The 18,212-nt window shown below is 34.4% G+C and overlaps 1 protein-coding gene across 3 annotated transcripts; it reads left to right on the top strand.

The window, feature by feature from the left end:
* Positions 1-2,963: 2,963 nt before the first annotated feature.
* On the top strand, positions 2,964-17,570 carry LOC128236497 (uncharacterized). Of its 3 annotated transcripts, XR_008261377.1 has the most exons (7): positions 2,965-3,072; positions 3,859-4,785; positions 8,194-8,287; positions 9,633-9,739; positions 9,928-10,041; positions 10,755-10,834; positions 11,167-12,397. XR_008261377.1 is itself a non-coding variant. In XM_052951383.1 (3 exons), exons 2-3 carry the CDS (start codon positions 3,870-3,872, stop codon positions 15,958-15,960), a joined length of 1,764 nt encoding a protein of 587 aa, XP_052807343.1. In that variant the 5' UTR covers positions 2,964-3,072; positions 3,863-3,869; the 3' UTR covers positions 15,961-17,570. The 3 variants fall into 3 exon arrangements, 2 of the variants coding, with proteins under 2 accessions (XP_052807343.1, XP_052807342.1); XM_052951383.1 differs by lacking the exons at positions 8,194-8,287; positions 9,633-9,739; positions 9,928-10,041; positions 10,755-10,834; positions 11,167-12,397 and adding an exon at positions 15,113-17,570 and having other exon boundaries at positions 2,964-3,072; positions 3,863-4,785; XM_052951382.1 differs by lacking the exons at positions 8,194-8,287; positions 9,633-9,739; positions 9,928-10,041; positions 10,755-10,834; positions 11,167-12,397 and adding an exon at positions 15,113-17,570.
* The last annotated feature ends 642 nt before the right edge of the window (positions 17,571-18,212 follow it).

The raw sequence follows: 18,212 nt of genomic DNA, 5'->3' as shown, positions 1-18,212 counted from the left end.
AAATTAAACAATGTATTAGTGCATTTGTATATATAATGACATTTTTTTTAAATAAACCTTCTTAACAAACCTTTTTATTCGGTGTGTTTGTGTTTTATTTAAAAGTATTTAATGAAACTTATAAACGTTTAAGTATTTATTAGGTTCTTTTTTAAACGCGTTTACATGAATGTATCACACTAACAATACATTAAAATCAGACGAATACATTACTGAACATTTCACTTTGCAAAAATGTAGCAACAATGAACTATAAACAGAGACATTGAATATCAGGAATTTACAAATCATCGAGATTCGAAAGCGGATTTACATTAATATTAAACGACATTACACTTACATGCATACTCTTATTGTACGCAGATGACATGGCTCTTATAGCGGAAACAAAACAGTTTAATCAAATGAGTGGGTATTGTACGAGCTGGGGACGTCATTACAGATATAATCAAATGTATCGTGTTTACAAAGAGAGATGAACAAATTCAAAGTTGGTTGTATATGGACTTTATACATAAAGTAGGACACGCATTTTACTCCGTCAGATATGTTTAAATTGCAAATCGTGCATTAACTACAAACCAAAGCACCATTGATAGCAAAGCTAAAGGGTCATGAACACATTGATTTCAATTACAAGATACTTAGCAAAGTATTCATTTGTATTTTCTACTTTGAATTATTGATGCCAAATTTGGGGATATTGTTCAGTCTAAGAAATTTTAATGAAGTCACTTAATGATGGTTATAGAATATAAGGTTTTAAATAGACATGTAGATATGCAGCTGTTCACGATACATGACAAAGGTATCCATTGGATAAACCGAAGAATAAGAAAAAAATGCTTTATGGTGGTTAAAACTCAAACCTGTGTTAAAATGGGTATATTTTGTTTAATAGAAAACGGTAATAATGGTTAATTTAACTTGGCATCAAGGGTAGGAATTGTGTGTATGGAATCAAAAATGTGTGTTATATTCCTTATCATATTACCAAGAATGCCAAAGAGACAATGTAAATAAAATTGTACTTCCGCCTGTTAAATCAACATTTGAAAACGAAGTTAGAGTATAAGCACCCTTTAAATATATTAAGATCTGCTGATAAAAGTCGCTTGATTGTTCAGATGCGAACGTCCACTCATTGGCTGAGAGTTGATACAGGAATATATGCAAAGAAAAGTTAAAACTGACGAGAACGTTAAGTCAGGTGTTCAACTATAGTCACAAAGAGAACGAGTTCCACTATATGTTTAAGTATGTGCAATATTATGACATTAGGAAGAGAGGCATTATATTGTAAAAATCGTATATGTGAAGGAGGCATATAAAATCAGAACTAATCTATTTAATTGTAATCGTCCCTATTTTAATTTGGCTCGTAGTAATATGTTGCTTGATTCATGCTTACTAACTCGCGCTCATTTTCTGTATCTCTATTGAAATTGTCCTATATCACATGAATTTATGTTGATGAAGAGGAACTGTAACAGAAATATTTATACTAAACGGTATGTTCTATTCAAAACAAACTAAAGAAATGTTGCGCAATTACTTTCAACGCTATTAATTCATGATGTTACGTCGAATATGCATGGTAATAACACTAGTAATATACAAAGTATATAATGACTTTATTTCATGACAGGGACGCCATTTATAATGCAAAGAAACATAAAACATTACTCTAAACAATAAAATCACAAGCTGACATTCCCCACTTATGACTATCCTCAAGGCTACTTGTTTTCAACGTTAATTTGTGTGAAGGAAAAGAATTGCGGAATACAGCGTTTTGATTGGAAAACATGTAACGTTTGATTTCTAGATAAACTATTATTGATCATAATGGTAGAAAAGCATGCCTATCTATAACTTCTGTTCTACTGAACAAGACCCACCTTTAACCCATCCTCGGACATGAAAAACACTCACATCACGGTTCAAAAACAAAAAAGTCTACAAAACAGGCTACCACTGTAAGTAACGTTGGTCTTGCTGTGTTGTCTTCTTTCTGATCGGTGATCTGTTACAAGTGTGTCGCCGAGGGTCACTACGATAACGGCTGTATTGCAAGGACTCCGGGACCTAACATATTGGCCGTCGTTAGGCGCGGCCATAGAGCGTCCGCAATCTAAACATTTTTCATTACCGGTCATCTGTTACAAGTGTGTCGCCGAGGGGCACTACGATATCGGCTGTATTGCAGGGACTCCGGGACTCGAAGTATTTTTCCCCATTCAATATTCATTCAAATGATGTCGAAGGAAAACGACAATAGCAGAAATGCAGGTAAACCAAGATGTATTACATCCACATTTCACTGGAGAGTCGGAAGTAACGCTGCATTGTCACAGTTGCTGAAAGTTAAACAACTTAAGATAAAGTGTCTTTTCGGGCTGTCAACAGTACTTTCGGCAATCGGTTTCGTAATTAATTTTATCAAATAAGCCCATAATTTTAACATTCATCAGGCTACGGTTTAACAAAATGCTTGGAAAATGAATTGCATTGCTTGTCCAAAAAAAAGGGAATTTCGGATGAACAGTCACTAGAGTTAAATCTTATGTCATTCATTTCAAAGTACAATTTACATTAAAAAAACAAATTAACGACTTTTTTTTACAATAAAGCATTAACCTTTCAAATTATACGAACATGACTGATAGAGCTACGGCAGAACGGCTCGAATACCTTAATAAATAATACAGTCGCTAAAGAAATAGCAAAAGTGACATAGAAGTAAATATTAATGTATCATGAAATTAAGTTCATTAACAGGTTAAGTTTAAAAATCGTGTTGAATATTTCACAAGCAGAATCAAATAAACTTTGCTTAAACGTATTCAGAAAATCGATTGTACGATACGTGTGTTAATAAGACTTCTCTAATAGGTATTTACTTCCCGTTATGAGCTTCAGCAAAATAAACAGTGTTACGTTTCAACATTTGGTCTTGTCTATCTGGGTTAGCTCGTCTGTGTTATCGTTGTTTATCAATCGTGTGACCTTAGAGAGATATTTTCGTTTTTGACAGTTGTAGTTTAATGAGAGTTTAAAAGGAAATATTAGGTAAGCAATGGTCTTATATATCATATCCATTTATAGAAGTACATTTAACCTAATAATCTACACTTTTTATGAGGAATGGTGTTGAAAAGGTAGTAGAGATAAACGTTTAAATTTCTATCTGATGTATTTAGTACAATTAAGGTTGAAATTATTTTAAAACCTTTTTGATGACAGTAATGTTTAAAACAAAATCGACATTTGATTTTGATATTCACCGACGAATTACTGTACTGTACTTATATGTTGAATCATCATCATTTATATTGTTCGTTCTATCGTCCTAAGGAGTAACTTTATAGTTTTTCCATCGACTGTATGTGGGCAATGTGTATCATAAAACTGGACGCTTTAAATTAAATTTCCGCAGGATATATATAGTAACAGTGCTAAAGGAAGTACGTGGGTACTTTTCGTAAAATATGTAAATGTTATGCTAATACCTGAATCGTATTGCCTCATTTCTTACACAAACACATATTCTACGATAAAAGTGAACGATAAAAACAACCAGAGGTCAATAAGGCGGGGTCTTTTAAATAACAAACATATTTCAATCATAATCTACGTTATCGTTTTAGGCTGGTGTAGACAGATGAGCTATTAATATTTATTTTGAGCTCAAGATAAACAAGGAACTCTACTCAACATTTAATAATATTATATATTGCAATTACCTTTCCGAATCTTCAACTTGTTAGAAATAACATAATATGTCACAGTTATCAGTGCTCAAATGATAAATGCAGAAAAGTAAAGAAAGTACAACCAATTGTGTTCTTTTTTAAGCCAGAAGTAGAATGGAGGTATCAGGCAAGAAACTTTCTGATCAAGACCATACCTACTGCCAGCCATGTTGTGAAGAAGGGGAAAACATCCTGGCTGATGCCTTCTGCACCATATGCAAGGAGTTCCTGTGTTCAACTTGTGAAAACGAACACAGAATATTAAAGGCTACCAAAAGACATACCCTCATGGACATGAGCTACATGCCAACATCGATGACGGACGAGATATATCAAGAGGACAACAATGTGCCATGCGAAATCCATCCCAAGGAATTTATCAAATACTTCTGTCCCGCCCATGAGACAGTCAACTGCGGACATTGCCTAGCATTTGAGCATCGGTCATGCAAGATAAACCTCGTTTCCGATATATCGGACTCTTTCAAAACTAGTCAAGATTATGGTGACATCAAAAACTCCATTGCCAGGCTACTCAAATGCGTTAATGATTGTGTAAGAGACATTAAAAGCAACATCAAAATGGTATTGAAGATAGGCGAAGACGAGGTTAAAAAGCTTATAGAATATCGAGAAAACGTCAACAACTACTTTGATGAAAGGGAAAAATCCCTTCTTGAGATCATAGAGCAAGTGAAAGATATGGACAAAACAAGACTGGAATCTCTTAAACCAAAATGTGATAGCATTAAGGCTCAGTTAGACAAAATGAAGTGTAAGCTTGATGAACAGGAGAGAAACAGTGTCAACTTGTTTATTGAAGCGAAGAAAGTCAGGAAACAGATTGAATGCCTAGAAGCGGCCTTGAATGATATCAGCAAGGAGAACAAAGTCCAACGGTACGAATTTTTAAAGCACACGGCCACTGAGAACTTGATTGCAGCAAGCAGCGGTCTAGGCATAGTCCGTAAAGATCAGACGCTTGCAGCAAGCAGCGGTCTTGGCAAAGTCAGTAAAGGTCAGAAAACAGGTAAGTTGTATTTAGATATTCCTTTATACCAAGCATTACAAATGATTTACACTCCTGGTCTTAAGATGCATGACCATGTTTCTCCGAATAAAATGCAAGTCAGTCGATTTTCATGATAAAACTTGGTCTCAATATACATACTCCTACGTGATGCATATCTTTTAAACTTATGACGTCTTATACGGAGTTACAGCGCTCTCTATAAGTACACGTGTGCCTGTTGTCCGTTGATCAAACCTTTATATAAACTGTTATGCCTATATATTCATTTGGATACGTGATTAATGTAGAGTTTGTTAAAATTGTATATTTCGAATTGATATACGACACTTGGTATACTACAAATAACGAATTATCCTAAATTGTAGCTGTTTTTTTCATGTGTCAATACTCTAATTACATGGCATGTTACATGCATATAAAGTATTCCACTGACGTCAATGTAATGACTTATGCTATTATTATTTGGTTTGTTAAATAAATTGATATACCCTAAGTTTAAATTGTCAAGACATTACATTACTGGATCTACACTCTAAAAATTGCGTTTAGATATTAAACGCCTTAACATGTTTAAAATCTAAATGCTTCATTCTAAACGTGTTTAATATCGTTTCAAGTGTTTAACATCTAAGCATATATTTCTTTAACGCGTCCGAGATCTAAACATGTTTCAACCGAGTATCCAAGAACGACAATTCCGTTTGGAAGGAAGATTGCGCGTAAAATAATTTGGGTATTTTTCATCGCTTTATCAACAAATTGAAGGTAATAAGATTTATTTTCTGTTATGTATTTACGTTTTATGCTAGTTTGTATTATTTTCTATCTTACTCATGTAAGTTTTAGCAGTTTAGTTGTACATTTCATCATTTGTGGTTATGTGGTGAATTTCGTAATAGGTGGGTGGGGAAATAGTGAATATTTAGAGTTGTTAAATTATGTTTAAGGCACAGTTTAAACCTGCCCCCAAATCAAAGTATTCTGACAAGGTTGTTTATTAGTCCCAATCTGTATTGCCCTCTAGTGTCTGTTATCATGAATCGGAATATTGAGATTTCAATAATAACCGGTGCAGCCCCTTTTCTTTGAACAGTTGTCTGAGTTGAACACGGCCTTATTGGCAATAAGCCTGTAACCAATACACAGAAACATTTAGAACCTGATGTGTCAAAAAAACAAGATGCACACAGACACCAGGATGTATGATGCAGAGCCACACTTTTGGGCTGTTTATCACATCATGAGACATAATACAACAACTGATTTACGGAGGTTTCGATAAATCCCCAGTTCGATAAACTGATTTTATTATGAAAGGCTCGGAGGTTTCGGTAAAATTTTGTTTGACAGTTTGTAAAGAGGAAATAATTATAATTGAATGTAGATATAATTTTATTTTAAATATCAGAATTAAATTTAAATAAACAATTAAACATTGGTAATCAAGAATGATGGTGCAACTAATTTAATTTTAATTGCAATCAAGTGACAACATTAATTAGCCATGCGCTTGTCTTTGTTCCTAGATTAGTAAGCTGAGGTCACTAATGATTAACAGTTTGTTTACCGAAAGTACCGGTTACCCAACATCTTATCATGATAACACGACAATATTTCCACATACTAGCAAAGCTCATTTTCTTCTAGGGTTATAAGGAATCAAAGGATAAGTATCTTCGCATTTTACGAAACATTTCCACACCCAGTTTGGACATGAATAATCTTGATATAAATGCGAATCTGTTACAAGTCAAAATCACAAAAACATTTGCTGCATAACACTCCCGTGTTATTCCTAATTGTTGTTATTTTTTTATTATCCGTGATTTATCGGAAATTTTCATTGGTGTGATTTCGGATGGGAAGGCCAGGTTTTACTCGCTACCCTTAAAGCTGCACTCTCACAGATTGATCGTTTTGACAACTGTTTATTATTTTGTGTCTTGGAAGGAGCAATTTTTTGCGTAAATATCTGCTAACTGCTGCCAAAAGATCAGATCGCAGATTTCATATTTCCGTTCCAAAATTGATGTTTATGCATTTTTCATTAGTAACGGTTAAAGCCATAAAACATTAAATTTGAAACGGAAATATGAAAATCTGCGATCTGATCTTTTGTCAGAAGTCTTTCATCACTGGTTTGCAGATATTTACACAAACATTTGCTAATTCAAAAACAAAAAATAAAAAAGTTGGAAAAACAGTAAATCTGTGAGAGTGCAGCTTTAAACTTTACTGTAATATGGAAGAATTCAACATTAAAAGAACTCGCACATGGTTTGTAAAATGAACTTATTTGAATTACGAAATAAAGTGTGGCAAATCATAAAGAGTGTTGAAACTAAAATACCAAAAGCTTGAACCCTTCAGCAAATGTTGATATTTGCTCAAATATCGTCTTTGAAGACCACAATTTGCATAAGCGTTTACAATGCTAATTGTCACTTAATTCCGGCATTGTTGTTGCGTGATTGGTTGATTGATATTATCAATGTATTGTTAAGAGTTCAAAATATCCACCTTTTTTGTTAAAGTCCTGGTGGCCTTGTGGTTTAGGTTTTTTTAATTTTTTCTTGACTTTACCGGCGTGGGTGCGCACCCCACTAAAACCAAAATACGTTTTTATCCTATAACTGTATTTTTATCTGCAATTTCACTATCAAAAACATGAGCGAGTACCTTTTAAAAGTTTTATCTGTAAAACTATTTTGAGGTTTTATAACATTTAATATTTTTATTCACAGATTTAAGAAATGAAGTGATTGCAGAACATTTCCTTTAAATATGGGACGTCATAACAACAAGTCCAAATCTGCATATCAAAAACGCAGAAAGCAAGCTAAAATGTTAAAGAAAAAACAAATTTGTTCGAAGTTATGTAAATTTAACTCAAGAGAAACAACTGTTGATGTTAACGATGTTCCAACATGTGATGCTGCTATCTCAAGAAAAGAACCAGTGCCTTTTAATTCTGACTCAAAACAATCAAACAAAGATAAACAACTTAAAAAAGTACAAATGTGTCTACATCAACAGTGTACATAGATTACGAAAAGGACCCGCTTTATACTAATATGCTGAAGTATCGTACTTTACACAGGAGAATAAACAAATTGAAACATCATATCTGTTTAAAAGGTAAAACTTTTTTATCAGATTGTGTTGAATATTGTCACCAAACCAACGTTTTTTTTGCAAGTCAAAAGCTTTGCACAAGTCGCCATGCATAACAGTGTTTGAAATAACACACTTGTCCGAAGCCTCTGACGAGTAACAATACTTATTCTTATAATCATATAAAACCATTGTCTATTCCTTTTAACACGGGATGGTACTGGTACACGGTAAAGGAGAATCATGTTGGAACTCTCTATGATCAACAATGCAGCTTTGTATTTTTTCCAGATGACTACACTCAATGACACTTCAACAACAAATGATGTTTGTGAGTGGCTGATAAACAAGGGAGTGTCTGAAAATTGGGTCAGCTTCATCAAAGGTAATATACACTGTAGAACTAAAATTCTTTGAAAACGCATAAAAGCCATATAGGTAGACCTAGATTAGGCCATGCATTAGTAATATTTTATTACTATCACTGTTTGTAAAGGTTACTTCATGGTAGCAGGTAGAATTCCATAATATTTACTGTTGTCTCAGGTACTTCAAATTATTGGCAATGGTGAGTTTCATTACAGACTACTCATGAGTGTTCATGTTTTAATTATGTTTACAATATGTATTTGAATGAAATAATTTACAATAAAAAAATAGTGATACTGTGGTAATTTAAAAGATCCATAGACCGTTCTATAATATGGAAAGGTGAGACATGTTGATCCTTCTACCAATATAGAACTGGGTTTGGTGGCATTGACATATTACAGGGATCAGTCGTCATTTTACTGTAAATGTTTTGAAATGTAGTAAAGCAACCCAAGTAGATCAGTTACTTTGTAATTATTTGCAAGGTGTGAGTTTCAGTACTCATATAATATCATGAGTGTTTAAAGTCTGTATACAATATGCATTCAAATGAAAAAATATATGATAAAAATGGATGATACTGAGGTAATTTAAAAGATCCATAGACCGTTCTATAATATGGAAAGGTGAGACATGTTGATCCTTCTGCCAATATAGAACTGGGTTTGGTGGCATTGAAGTATTACAGAGATCAGTCGTTTTTTTGTAATTGTGTTCAAATGCAGTAAAGCAACCCAAGTAGACTAAGATCAGACCCTGGTTGTAAGATATTGTGATCGCCTTCCATGTTGCAAAGGCAAAATAGGTAACACCATAGATTAAAATATTCCATAATCTTCCACTAACGCACCGGTCAATTGTAACCACGATCCCCCCCAACCCCTACCCCAAGTCCGGGGAATAGCGGGGACTTTGACTTTCTGTCCAGCCAAGCCCGTGTAAAATCCTCGCCCTGCGCGGACGAACTAATGGTAAAATCCCCACCAAATGCTCCCACCCGCAAGGGACCCTAGGTAAGGCCTTATCATGCTGAATGAAATGAAGAAGCCTGCTAAAGATCAAGATCAGGCTCTGATTCTTAAAGGTATCTATTGAAATTTCTTTAGCTGTCGAGTCTGAATAGCCCAATACAACTCTTCAAATAGTGAGATACTTATGTTGCTATGGTCGACTCATTACTGTTTAAATGTATTATGGCATTGCAGGACTTAAACCTTCGATAAGACAGGAGTGGCCCAGTGAACCCCTATACTACTGCTCCTAACGACTACTTATCTTCGTTGTGGTTAAAAAACTTACAACTTTTCAACATCACATCTTTGTATGTAAGTCTACCTTGCCTTGCTTACTCGTTGCAGCTCAAAGGAGGTCATTACGGGAGAGGCGAACATACATCGGGACCAACCCGGATGTGGGTGTTGCAAAAATCGTTGAAAAATACCCTTTCTTGGGAAACAAGAAGTTTGTAAGTAATTTAATAATATTAAGTAATATATTTTATTTCATCTTATTTATAAAGGTAATATCAATTTGGATTTAAGTCACAGACATATTGGCAAAGACAGTCGTTACCTTGCCTTGAAATAGGATCTTTCTAGTTGTTTTGCAGTTGCTACTGTCATGGCACAGTATTAATCTACACTACTTTTCCAGATTGAGAAGGAGTTCTTCCTTATGCAGCCTTCGCAATCCAATGCATCAATCTCCGACAACTGGGCTAGTGTCCTGGACAAACTGTGTAAACTGCTTGGGTTCAGTGAAGATCAGGTAACTTCATCTTGAATCTGTTTTGATTTGTTCAGTCAATTATTAATCAGCTCACTGGCCAGTTTAGCAAAACTGTGACTGATCAACTGCTTTTTTCAGTCATTGCAACGGGAAATCCAACGAAGCTGTTGGTAAATCTTCCGACCTAACATTCTGTTAAATGTATGGATGAATAATGATACTCATTGTCACCAATATCCATAGTGGGCAATACCCCAAGACGTGTGTTAGTAGTTGGACCAGTCATAGTTGGCTTAACAGGCTTAAGTAGCTTATTTCAATTAGCCTAAATACATACTTAAATTGAATTTTGATAAATGAAAAATGGTTTAGTGTGATTATCATACAGATAATTTCTATCTAAAGTATAAAAACTCTTAAAGAAGTTAATATTACGCAATATATTGAAAACAAAAAATAATGAGATTAGCTTAATCCTGTTATAAGGGACTTAAGAAGTTTCGAGAAATTGGAGCCAGGTTCTCTTACATGCTCGTGGTGTAGTACCCTCGGTTTTAAGTCCCATCCAAACGTTTGTTAGTAACTAAAGTAATTTTATCACCCTGGGCAATGAACTATGCCTTGCTTGAATGTATAGTATAGTGCTGGCAGGTGTAGAGGTCACCACGTGTGGTACTTGGTAGGATTTTTTTTTAACTTGTGTATCGCGACAAGGCGAGGTTCTTGTCCTGAAGGGTCAAATTATTTTCTAGTGCTGGAACAGCTCGAGAGCAGGATCAAGTACACAGCAAAGAAGTCCAAGGCATCCCAACCATTGATTTTCCGATGCTTGGTAAGTCAAAACTCTTCTCCGTCCTAATTCAAATTGCTTAACTGGATGATCGGCCAGAAGAATGTGACCTTAACTTTATGAAGCCAGCTGTCAGCAAGGATTCCATGTGGTAAAAGTCTTACAGAATTAATAGTACAAACAGATCCATATGTTAATTGTAGGGGTCTTGCTAGGTTTAAAGTGTTTTCTTCAACTCTTGAGTATTATTTTTAGGTTCTATACACAAGTCATAACATTGTTGCTATACAATGAACAGGCTATGTGTAATTTATTAAAGTTTCAGTCTGTTTTGATTATTTAGCTTTTTAAAAAAAATAAATGTTCATTGACAGGCCAGTGAGTTGGAAACTTCAAAAGTACCTAAAGGGACAACTCCAAGTTTGGCATTAGTGATGAATGTCGTTGGGACCAGGGCAGGATGTGCCATCATTAGTGAGGCAAAGACATTGCTCGTGTTTGATGGTTTTATTGAGGGCCAAACGGGCCTAATGTTTGCATACTTTATACTGTATGGGACTTGTCGTACCCCAAGCACTTTCAGCTTTTGGGATTTATTTTAAACAGTTTATCCTAGAAGACAATACAATAAATTCTACACAAGCTCAGGGTATGTAAAGATTGTTAAGGAAATGGAAAATGCCTCATAAATTAATGATTGCAACTGTTTAGTTGAAGGCATATTACTGCCTGATGCCTTCTGCATCGCCTTAACATCATTGACAATATGTTGTTGAACACTGAGCTTTTTATTTAACTAGTAGCCATTTATTTCAGGGTCAACCTCATTTGACCATATTTATAGCATTTCAGTTATGTTGTGGTTGCATCATATTATTTTATTTAACAATGCTGTTGACAGTTGTGTATGTCTGCAAATGTTTGTTAGGAGACCTACAATTATGCTTACAGTTAATCTTTTCATTTGAATGACACATGTTCTTGGAAAATGTATATTTTTGCAAGTGTAACATTTGCTCTTATTTTTCGGATAGCTCTGTTAATTGGACCTCTCTTCGGCTTAGAAAATCACATTTTAAACGATATTACTATGTTAATCAATCTGTATTTAGTTCCATGAATTACTGTATTCGTCAAATAAGAACGATATTATGAAAGAAATTTCTGCTGTTGTGATGTTACAATGATTTTTTGTCGTTTTCAATACAGAGCAAATCTATTATTATGTTATCAATTGAAACAGGTGATGATAATGATTCTAAATACTTGAATTTGACAAACATTGTTTATCAAATGTTTACGCATTGATCGGTTCTATTACTAGAATTAACTTTGTGGTATGAATTATTCCTTGTTTTTGTCTGAAAATGAATATTATAATAAGCGAAAAAATGGGAAGGCATATGCGTCTGTATATACATGTTCTTAATTATCTTGACTTTGTCGTATGCTAACATATATTGTACATATGTTCATTCGCATTATTTGATACACAGTTTTGCTCTCCAAACTTTGGGGAAAATAAAGGTATTGTTAACCACTTGTTAAAATTATAGGTTTAGACACTGATAGATTACATTATTACATAGTTGTATTTAATAAACTGTCTGGTCTGTTCTGTTCTGTTCTGTTCTATAAATTACCCAGCAGACTGATCAGCATTTACACTATCACCAGTTGGCGTAAGGTTGATGTCTAAGAATATAACCATAATGGGCATGTGTGTAAATCTGGGTTGATAATCGTATGTATATATACACAAATTAAAATTATTGTACTGTATTTAAAATGCTTGTACTGTTCAATTTTCGAGACTTAATTGGTGTTTTGTACTAAGCAAATGGTCATAATCTCAAGTACCATTGATGTAACTGTTTTGTGATACGCTGCAAGACAAGGTCGAACATGGTACAGGTGACGTCAAGTTAATACTTCGGGGGTATTAATCACCAGAGTGATAGCTGTAGTTGTGATTACCTAAACATGTTTAACATTCTAAACATGTGAATTTTCTAAACACGTTTATTATCTACATGTGGATTTTCTAAACACGTTTATAATCTAAGCGTTTCGTGAAGTGTTTAGATCTAAACGCGTTGAAAATCGGAGACCAAACATGCGTTTAGGAAAACGTTTAGGATCTAAATGCAATTTTAACAGTGTATCTTGTACATATACATGAACATATATTTATTCTTGACGATGGATGATATAAAAGATGTTTTAACCAGCCTCCTGCTTAAACGTATGGCGTTCAAATAACGGCATAAATCCACCGACAAGTTAAACACAACTGTAATAACAAACTGTAAAAGTGGTTTAAGTAATCTAATATTTGAACAAGGCATACATTTCTTTTTAAAACAGTCGCTAACGAAATGGCTGTTGAATTTAATTATGCTCAAATTTTTCATATTTGGACGAGTTTCAACTGCAAATAAAATGGTCCAATCCTCGAATCACGTGTTTGGCGAGTTGAGGCCAATTAAAACGGTAAAATTCGTGTTAATTTAGCCGACTTCGGTCCGTTTAAGGCGAGTTTTGGCATGTATGGTCGTCCATTGTAATGCATAAGAACTATTTGTTCTATTATCGCGTCATATGCGTAATAGTTGATAAATAGTTGATTAATCCTATATAACAGCGAGTGGCTTACTAATTAACCTAGGAAGTAAAGAGTATGTTAACTGGTCAGAGTATCAATAACAATAATGGCAGAGACACCAGACATGTACATGAATAACGTTGACAAGCTCCGTGCTACATAAGGCCATACCATTTCTGCAATTTTATAAAGGTTCTGCGTGTGTATAGGCATTGAACCATTTTAAGAGTAAAGATAAAAAAGTTAAAAAAATCATTTTCGATGGAAACAATATGTTTTTGATCAGGCAACTAGAATGCTATTTTGTCGGTTTTGTGTAAGACCTCTTGTGAATAAATTAGAAATAAATTATCTCAAAATAAATGAAAGATTTGACGTTGCTTTAAATATCTTGAACGATGCATCGTGTATTATCTGAGTTCATATTTATACCTAAATGACTTCGCGTGTTTATAGGTTTAAAAATGTATCTACAATTAAATTTCTCGCGGTCTGGCAGCCTAGCGGCGTGAGGTAAGCTGCCTGGCGGCCTAACTGCGTGTAAAAAATTAAGCGATGTTTACATAAATTAACATCCTCTAGTGAATATCAGCATATTTTCAAAAAGAAGATCGGGCAGTCCATCGGCCTGGCGGCCTAGCAGAGAGCAGTTAGCGGCTTGCTGACCTTGAGGTGTAGAAACCTACATTTTCGTAGTATATCAAGAATTTCTGATGCGTTTTCTTCGGAAACAATAACAAATATCGCTGTTTATGCAAAAATCAACACCCCGTAGCGAGTTCTAGAATTTTCAAAAATGTCGATCTAGCAGCGTGTAATAACGGCATGAAGTTGATGGCAAAGCGGCCTTAAATTGTTTTAGACAATTATTAACCACCTAATTACCTAAATAAAATGCTGGTTAACCTTACAAGTAGGGACGAACAATTAATTCCAAAAAGTTTCAAGTATTCATTAGAGCACAAATAGAACTGAGAGCTTCGCTCAAAGCAAGGAAAGGATATCTATAACCAATACATTTTGTGTCATACCGGCGTTTGTTATAATATTCCTCCTTTTCTTTATATATATTACCTGTATAACTCTGTTTTCTAGACTGTGTTTTAAACTTAGCGCGTCAAGGTTTTCATTTAGATAAGCAATACTGTCCAAATTGTCTTGTAAAATCTTGTCGCTAGGTAGAATACTAACTTCCGGAATAGTCTAAGAGTTGCCATATATAAAGCTTGCACTATAAATAATGAGTACTTGGGACCTAATAAACTTAATAACTTTGCGCCCTTAGGAAATTGATAAATGGCTTTACGTTGATGACGCTGCGTGGAGCCGACATGTTGAACATTCTTTAGTTATAAATATTATTTTTCCGGCATTTTCTGCAAAAAAGGCTACTGGATATTGTTTATATATTTTTTATTCGGTTTTGATTTTTTATCCATGCAATAAAAATTGGACTCATCGGGCTCATTTTCGACATACTTCGTCATTTCGTTTTAAGTACATATGTTTTTAGCGTCATAATTAATACATTTTCGTCATAAAAACTTATAATTGATAGTTGTTTGAATCGGGTACATTCTGTTAGGTTTACTACATATATGACCAGCGTTTATCGTGTAGCATCTATTTTTTATGTAGTGTAATACATGTCGTATAAAGATACGCTTAAACGTAGAAAACTCGAACTACAATGTATATTATATTAACTTTCACAGGAAAGCAGACGGTACCCATTGATCTGACAAGCCTATGGTTCACCGCAGCTCAAGGCATTCCAGTCAGTGATCCAAATGACACCAAAGAATGTCGGATGACATGCATGCTCCTCCTACCTGAATCCATGATGCTTCTGGCTGACTACAATAATAGCACAGTACATTTGGTGGACCTTCATACTTTCTCCATGATATCCCAAGTCAAGCTGGCAGGTAAATCGTGGGGTATGTGTGTTCTCCCTGGGTATCGTGTAGCTGTTTGTTTACACGATAAAAGTAGTGTTGTTTTCTTAGATGCTCGAGGACGACTGTCCGAAGCAACCAGCATTGAATTATATAGAAAATGTTATGACATCGTGTACCACACCGAACAGCTAGTTGTCTCTTTTGAAAGAGGGAGGATCGTGAAAATGGATATGAAAGGCAATACTATCAAACAAATAGACAATGATAATGGACAAGCACTGTTTAGAAGTTGCCTTAATATGACACTTATGGGTGATGGTCAAAAGGCTGCTATTCTTGTGTCAGACTTCTACAAACACACAATCACCAAGCTAGACATTGACTTAAATATGCTCCAGACATTCAAGGATCCTGCAATGCAAAACGCGACAGGTCTCACTGTAGTTGGGAATAAATTGCTTATATGCAGTTATGGTACTCACAAAATTTTGCGCCTTGACTTGTCCAGTGGCAAAATTATCGAACTGTTGGGAGAAAGCGATGGTATACAACACCCATACAGAGCCGTCTACAGCACAGAACAAAACAAACTGTACATCACCAGCTACATATCAGGAAAAAATGACGTGGACAACAATGTACACGTGTACAAGGTAAAATGAACTGATATGAATGGTAAGTGTTAAGACAAAAACGGCAATCATTTACTCACCAAATATATTCAGTGATTTATGATCTGCAATGAATCGTGGATATATAATTGACATTATGTTAAAAAATAAACGTGCGAATTTAAGTGGACATTTTGTATCTTATAAAGTGTATAATTAACCGATGTATTATTGTTCTTATTTAAATGAATATTGTTTACAAACTTTCGTTTTAAGTTATTTTCGGACAAAAAAACTGTATCAAACTTAAAACCGTTAAAATATTTCATACTAACATTTTTAAAACACATTGAGAAAAAACCTTAAAAACATCAGAATATAAATGATAGTAAACATTTGTGAATTGCGTAGTTGTGTTTAACATAACTAACATGTATTATTATTTATTATTTGCTTTTTATGCCTTGTTGAATATCGTTTTTGATGAAATTGTAATAATAGTGTATACATGTGCGAATTGTGTAAAGCTGAATGTCATTTTGATTTGATACAGAAGGCCATATTGAGTATATGATGATTTTTAGTTGACACTGTAAGTATGTCATACTGTGTTACCTTCTTAAAAATAATGACGTTATTAATATATTATTAGTATTACTATGTTTGCCAAGAAAGGCAAAAGGTCAGGTTTCACAAAACAGAACAAGCAAAACACATTTGGCTATTTTATCGCACTGTTATTATAACTGTCTTATTGTAAATAAGGGTTTCAAACGTTACAATCTTTTCTCTTAGATTAATCGTCAAATCGACCGCTGTGCCCTGGTAACTATTTGTAAAATTGTGACATTGCAGTTGTAAAAAGTAAAAATGCATCTTTTACGTAATATTTATTTAATAAATTTGTCAGTGCGTTTTAAAGGTAAATGCTAGAAAGCAGTTCGCTAACTTAAGAAGCTTTCGCCCTGCTGGGCAGTCTTCTTCAGTTCTCAGCGTTCAATGAGGTCTAAGCCGCGGACCCATAACCAAAGGACGTTTCGTCCCGTGTGGCACCGAGGGAAACTCGGACAACGGTTGTGCTGCAAGCGCCCCAGGACACAACACTCGGCTAGCCCGGGCGTTGCCATTAAGCGTCTCCACTCTTATCGTGTGGGTTTTTTTTCCATTTGGGGTTGGCAATAATTCATCGTTCACAAAATATGTACATAAATATGATTTTTTTTAATTGTAAGAGTATTAACAAAACCTACGTACGAGGCAAAACTAAGTCAACACCTTTGGTAAAGATACATCAAAGATGCACTATTACTCCCAAATAAGATATTCCACAATTAATTCAATTGTTTTAATATCAAAAGTATGAATAAATCTCGGAAACAATAGCTCTAAAGGATACCAATTTCATTTGAAAAAAAGATGCATAATACATGGTATTTTACCTGATGAAACGATAGTAGATCATAGAAAATATTTTAGCACTCACCATTCATTTAACATTTTTGCGTTTTCATCTATTAAATACACGGTTACAATCTTGTTATCAGTAATTAATATTTTCCATAAATGATTCATTTGTAAGAAGTTGAAGGTTTACACTGACTTTGTGTAAGTTATACATTGGTCACTTTCAAACCGATGTTCTTGTAACATGATTATTTTGCGACGTGTAAAGACAACTCCCTTTAGATAAATGATACTCTTATCTACAGTTTATTTCCCTTGTATTATTGTTTGTATTATATTCATTATTTATTATTTATGTGTTTTGTGTAAAACAAAATGATTTCTACCGACAGAGATAATTCTACAGTTCGTATCTCTACTCTTAAGCGTTTTAAACTTTAGATCAAGGTGTAAACACTTAAGTTTAAACAGTCTGCCAACCTAATTCGTAACGTTAGCACTATAGGTATAATTCAAAGGTATTCATGAATACAAAGTTAGCAAATCAAATTAAAAAAACGATATTCGATAATCATTATGGTTTGCCAATAAGATTCGAATATGAAATTTGTCCAACATTTTAACACTTGAAATATGTCAAGCAATCGAACATTTGAGTGCTAGTCTTTAGGTTTTAAAGGGTCTAGACCCCAGGTGAGAAAATTTTAAGAAAAAAAGAAAATCGTCAAAATTCTAACATAAAATTGACTTTCTTGTGTACAAGAAAACAATTTTATACCCCGATCACACTAGACGAAGACCACGAATACCACACTATGTCCTTGCACACGTTTCAAATACGTTTTACTGCGCGGATGTTCACGCGCGCACCACGTCCAATGCGTTTTTAATACCCCCGC

Source organism: Mya arenaria, chromosome 6 (assembly GCF_026914265.1).
Source record: "Mya arenaria isolate MELC-2E11 chromosome 6, ASM2691426v1".
Classification (NCBI taxonomy): Eukaryota; Metazoa; Mollusca; class Bivalvia; order Myida; family Myidae; genus Mya; species Mya arenaria.
This window is presented reverse-complemented; position numbering and strand designations above follow the sequence as displayed.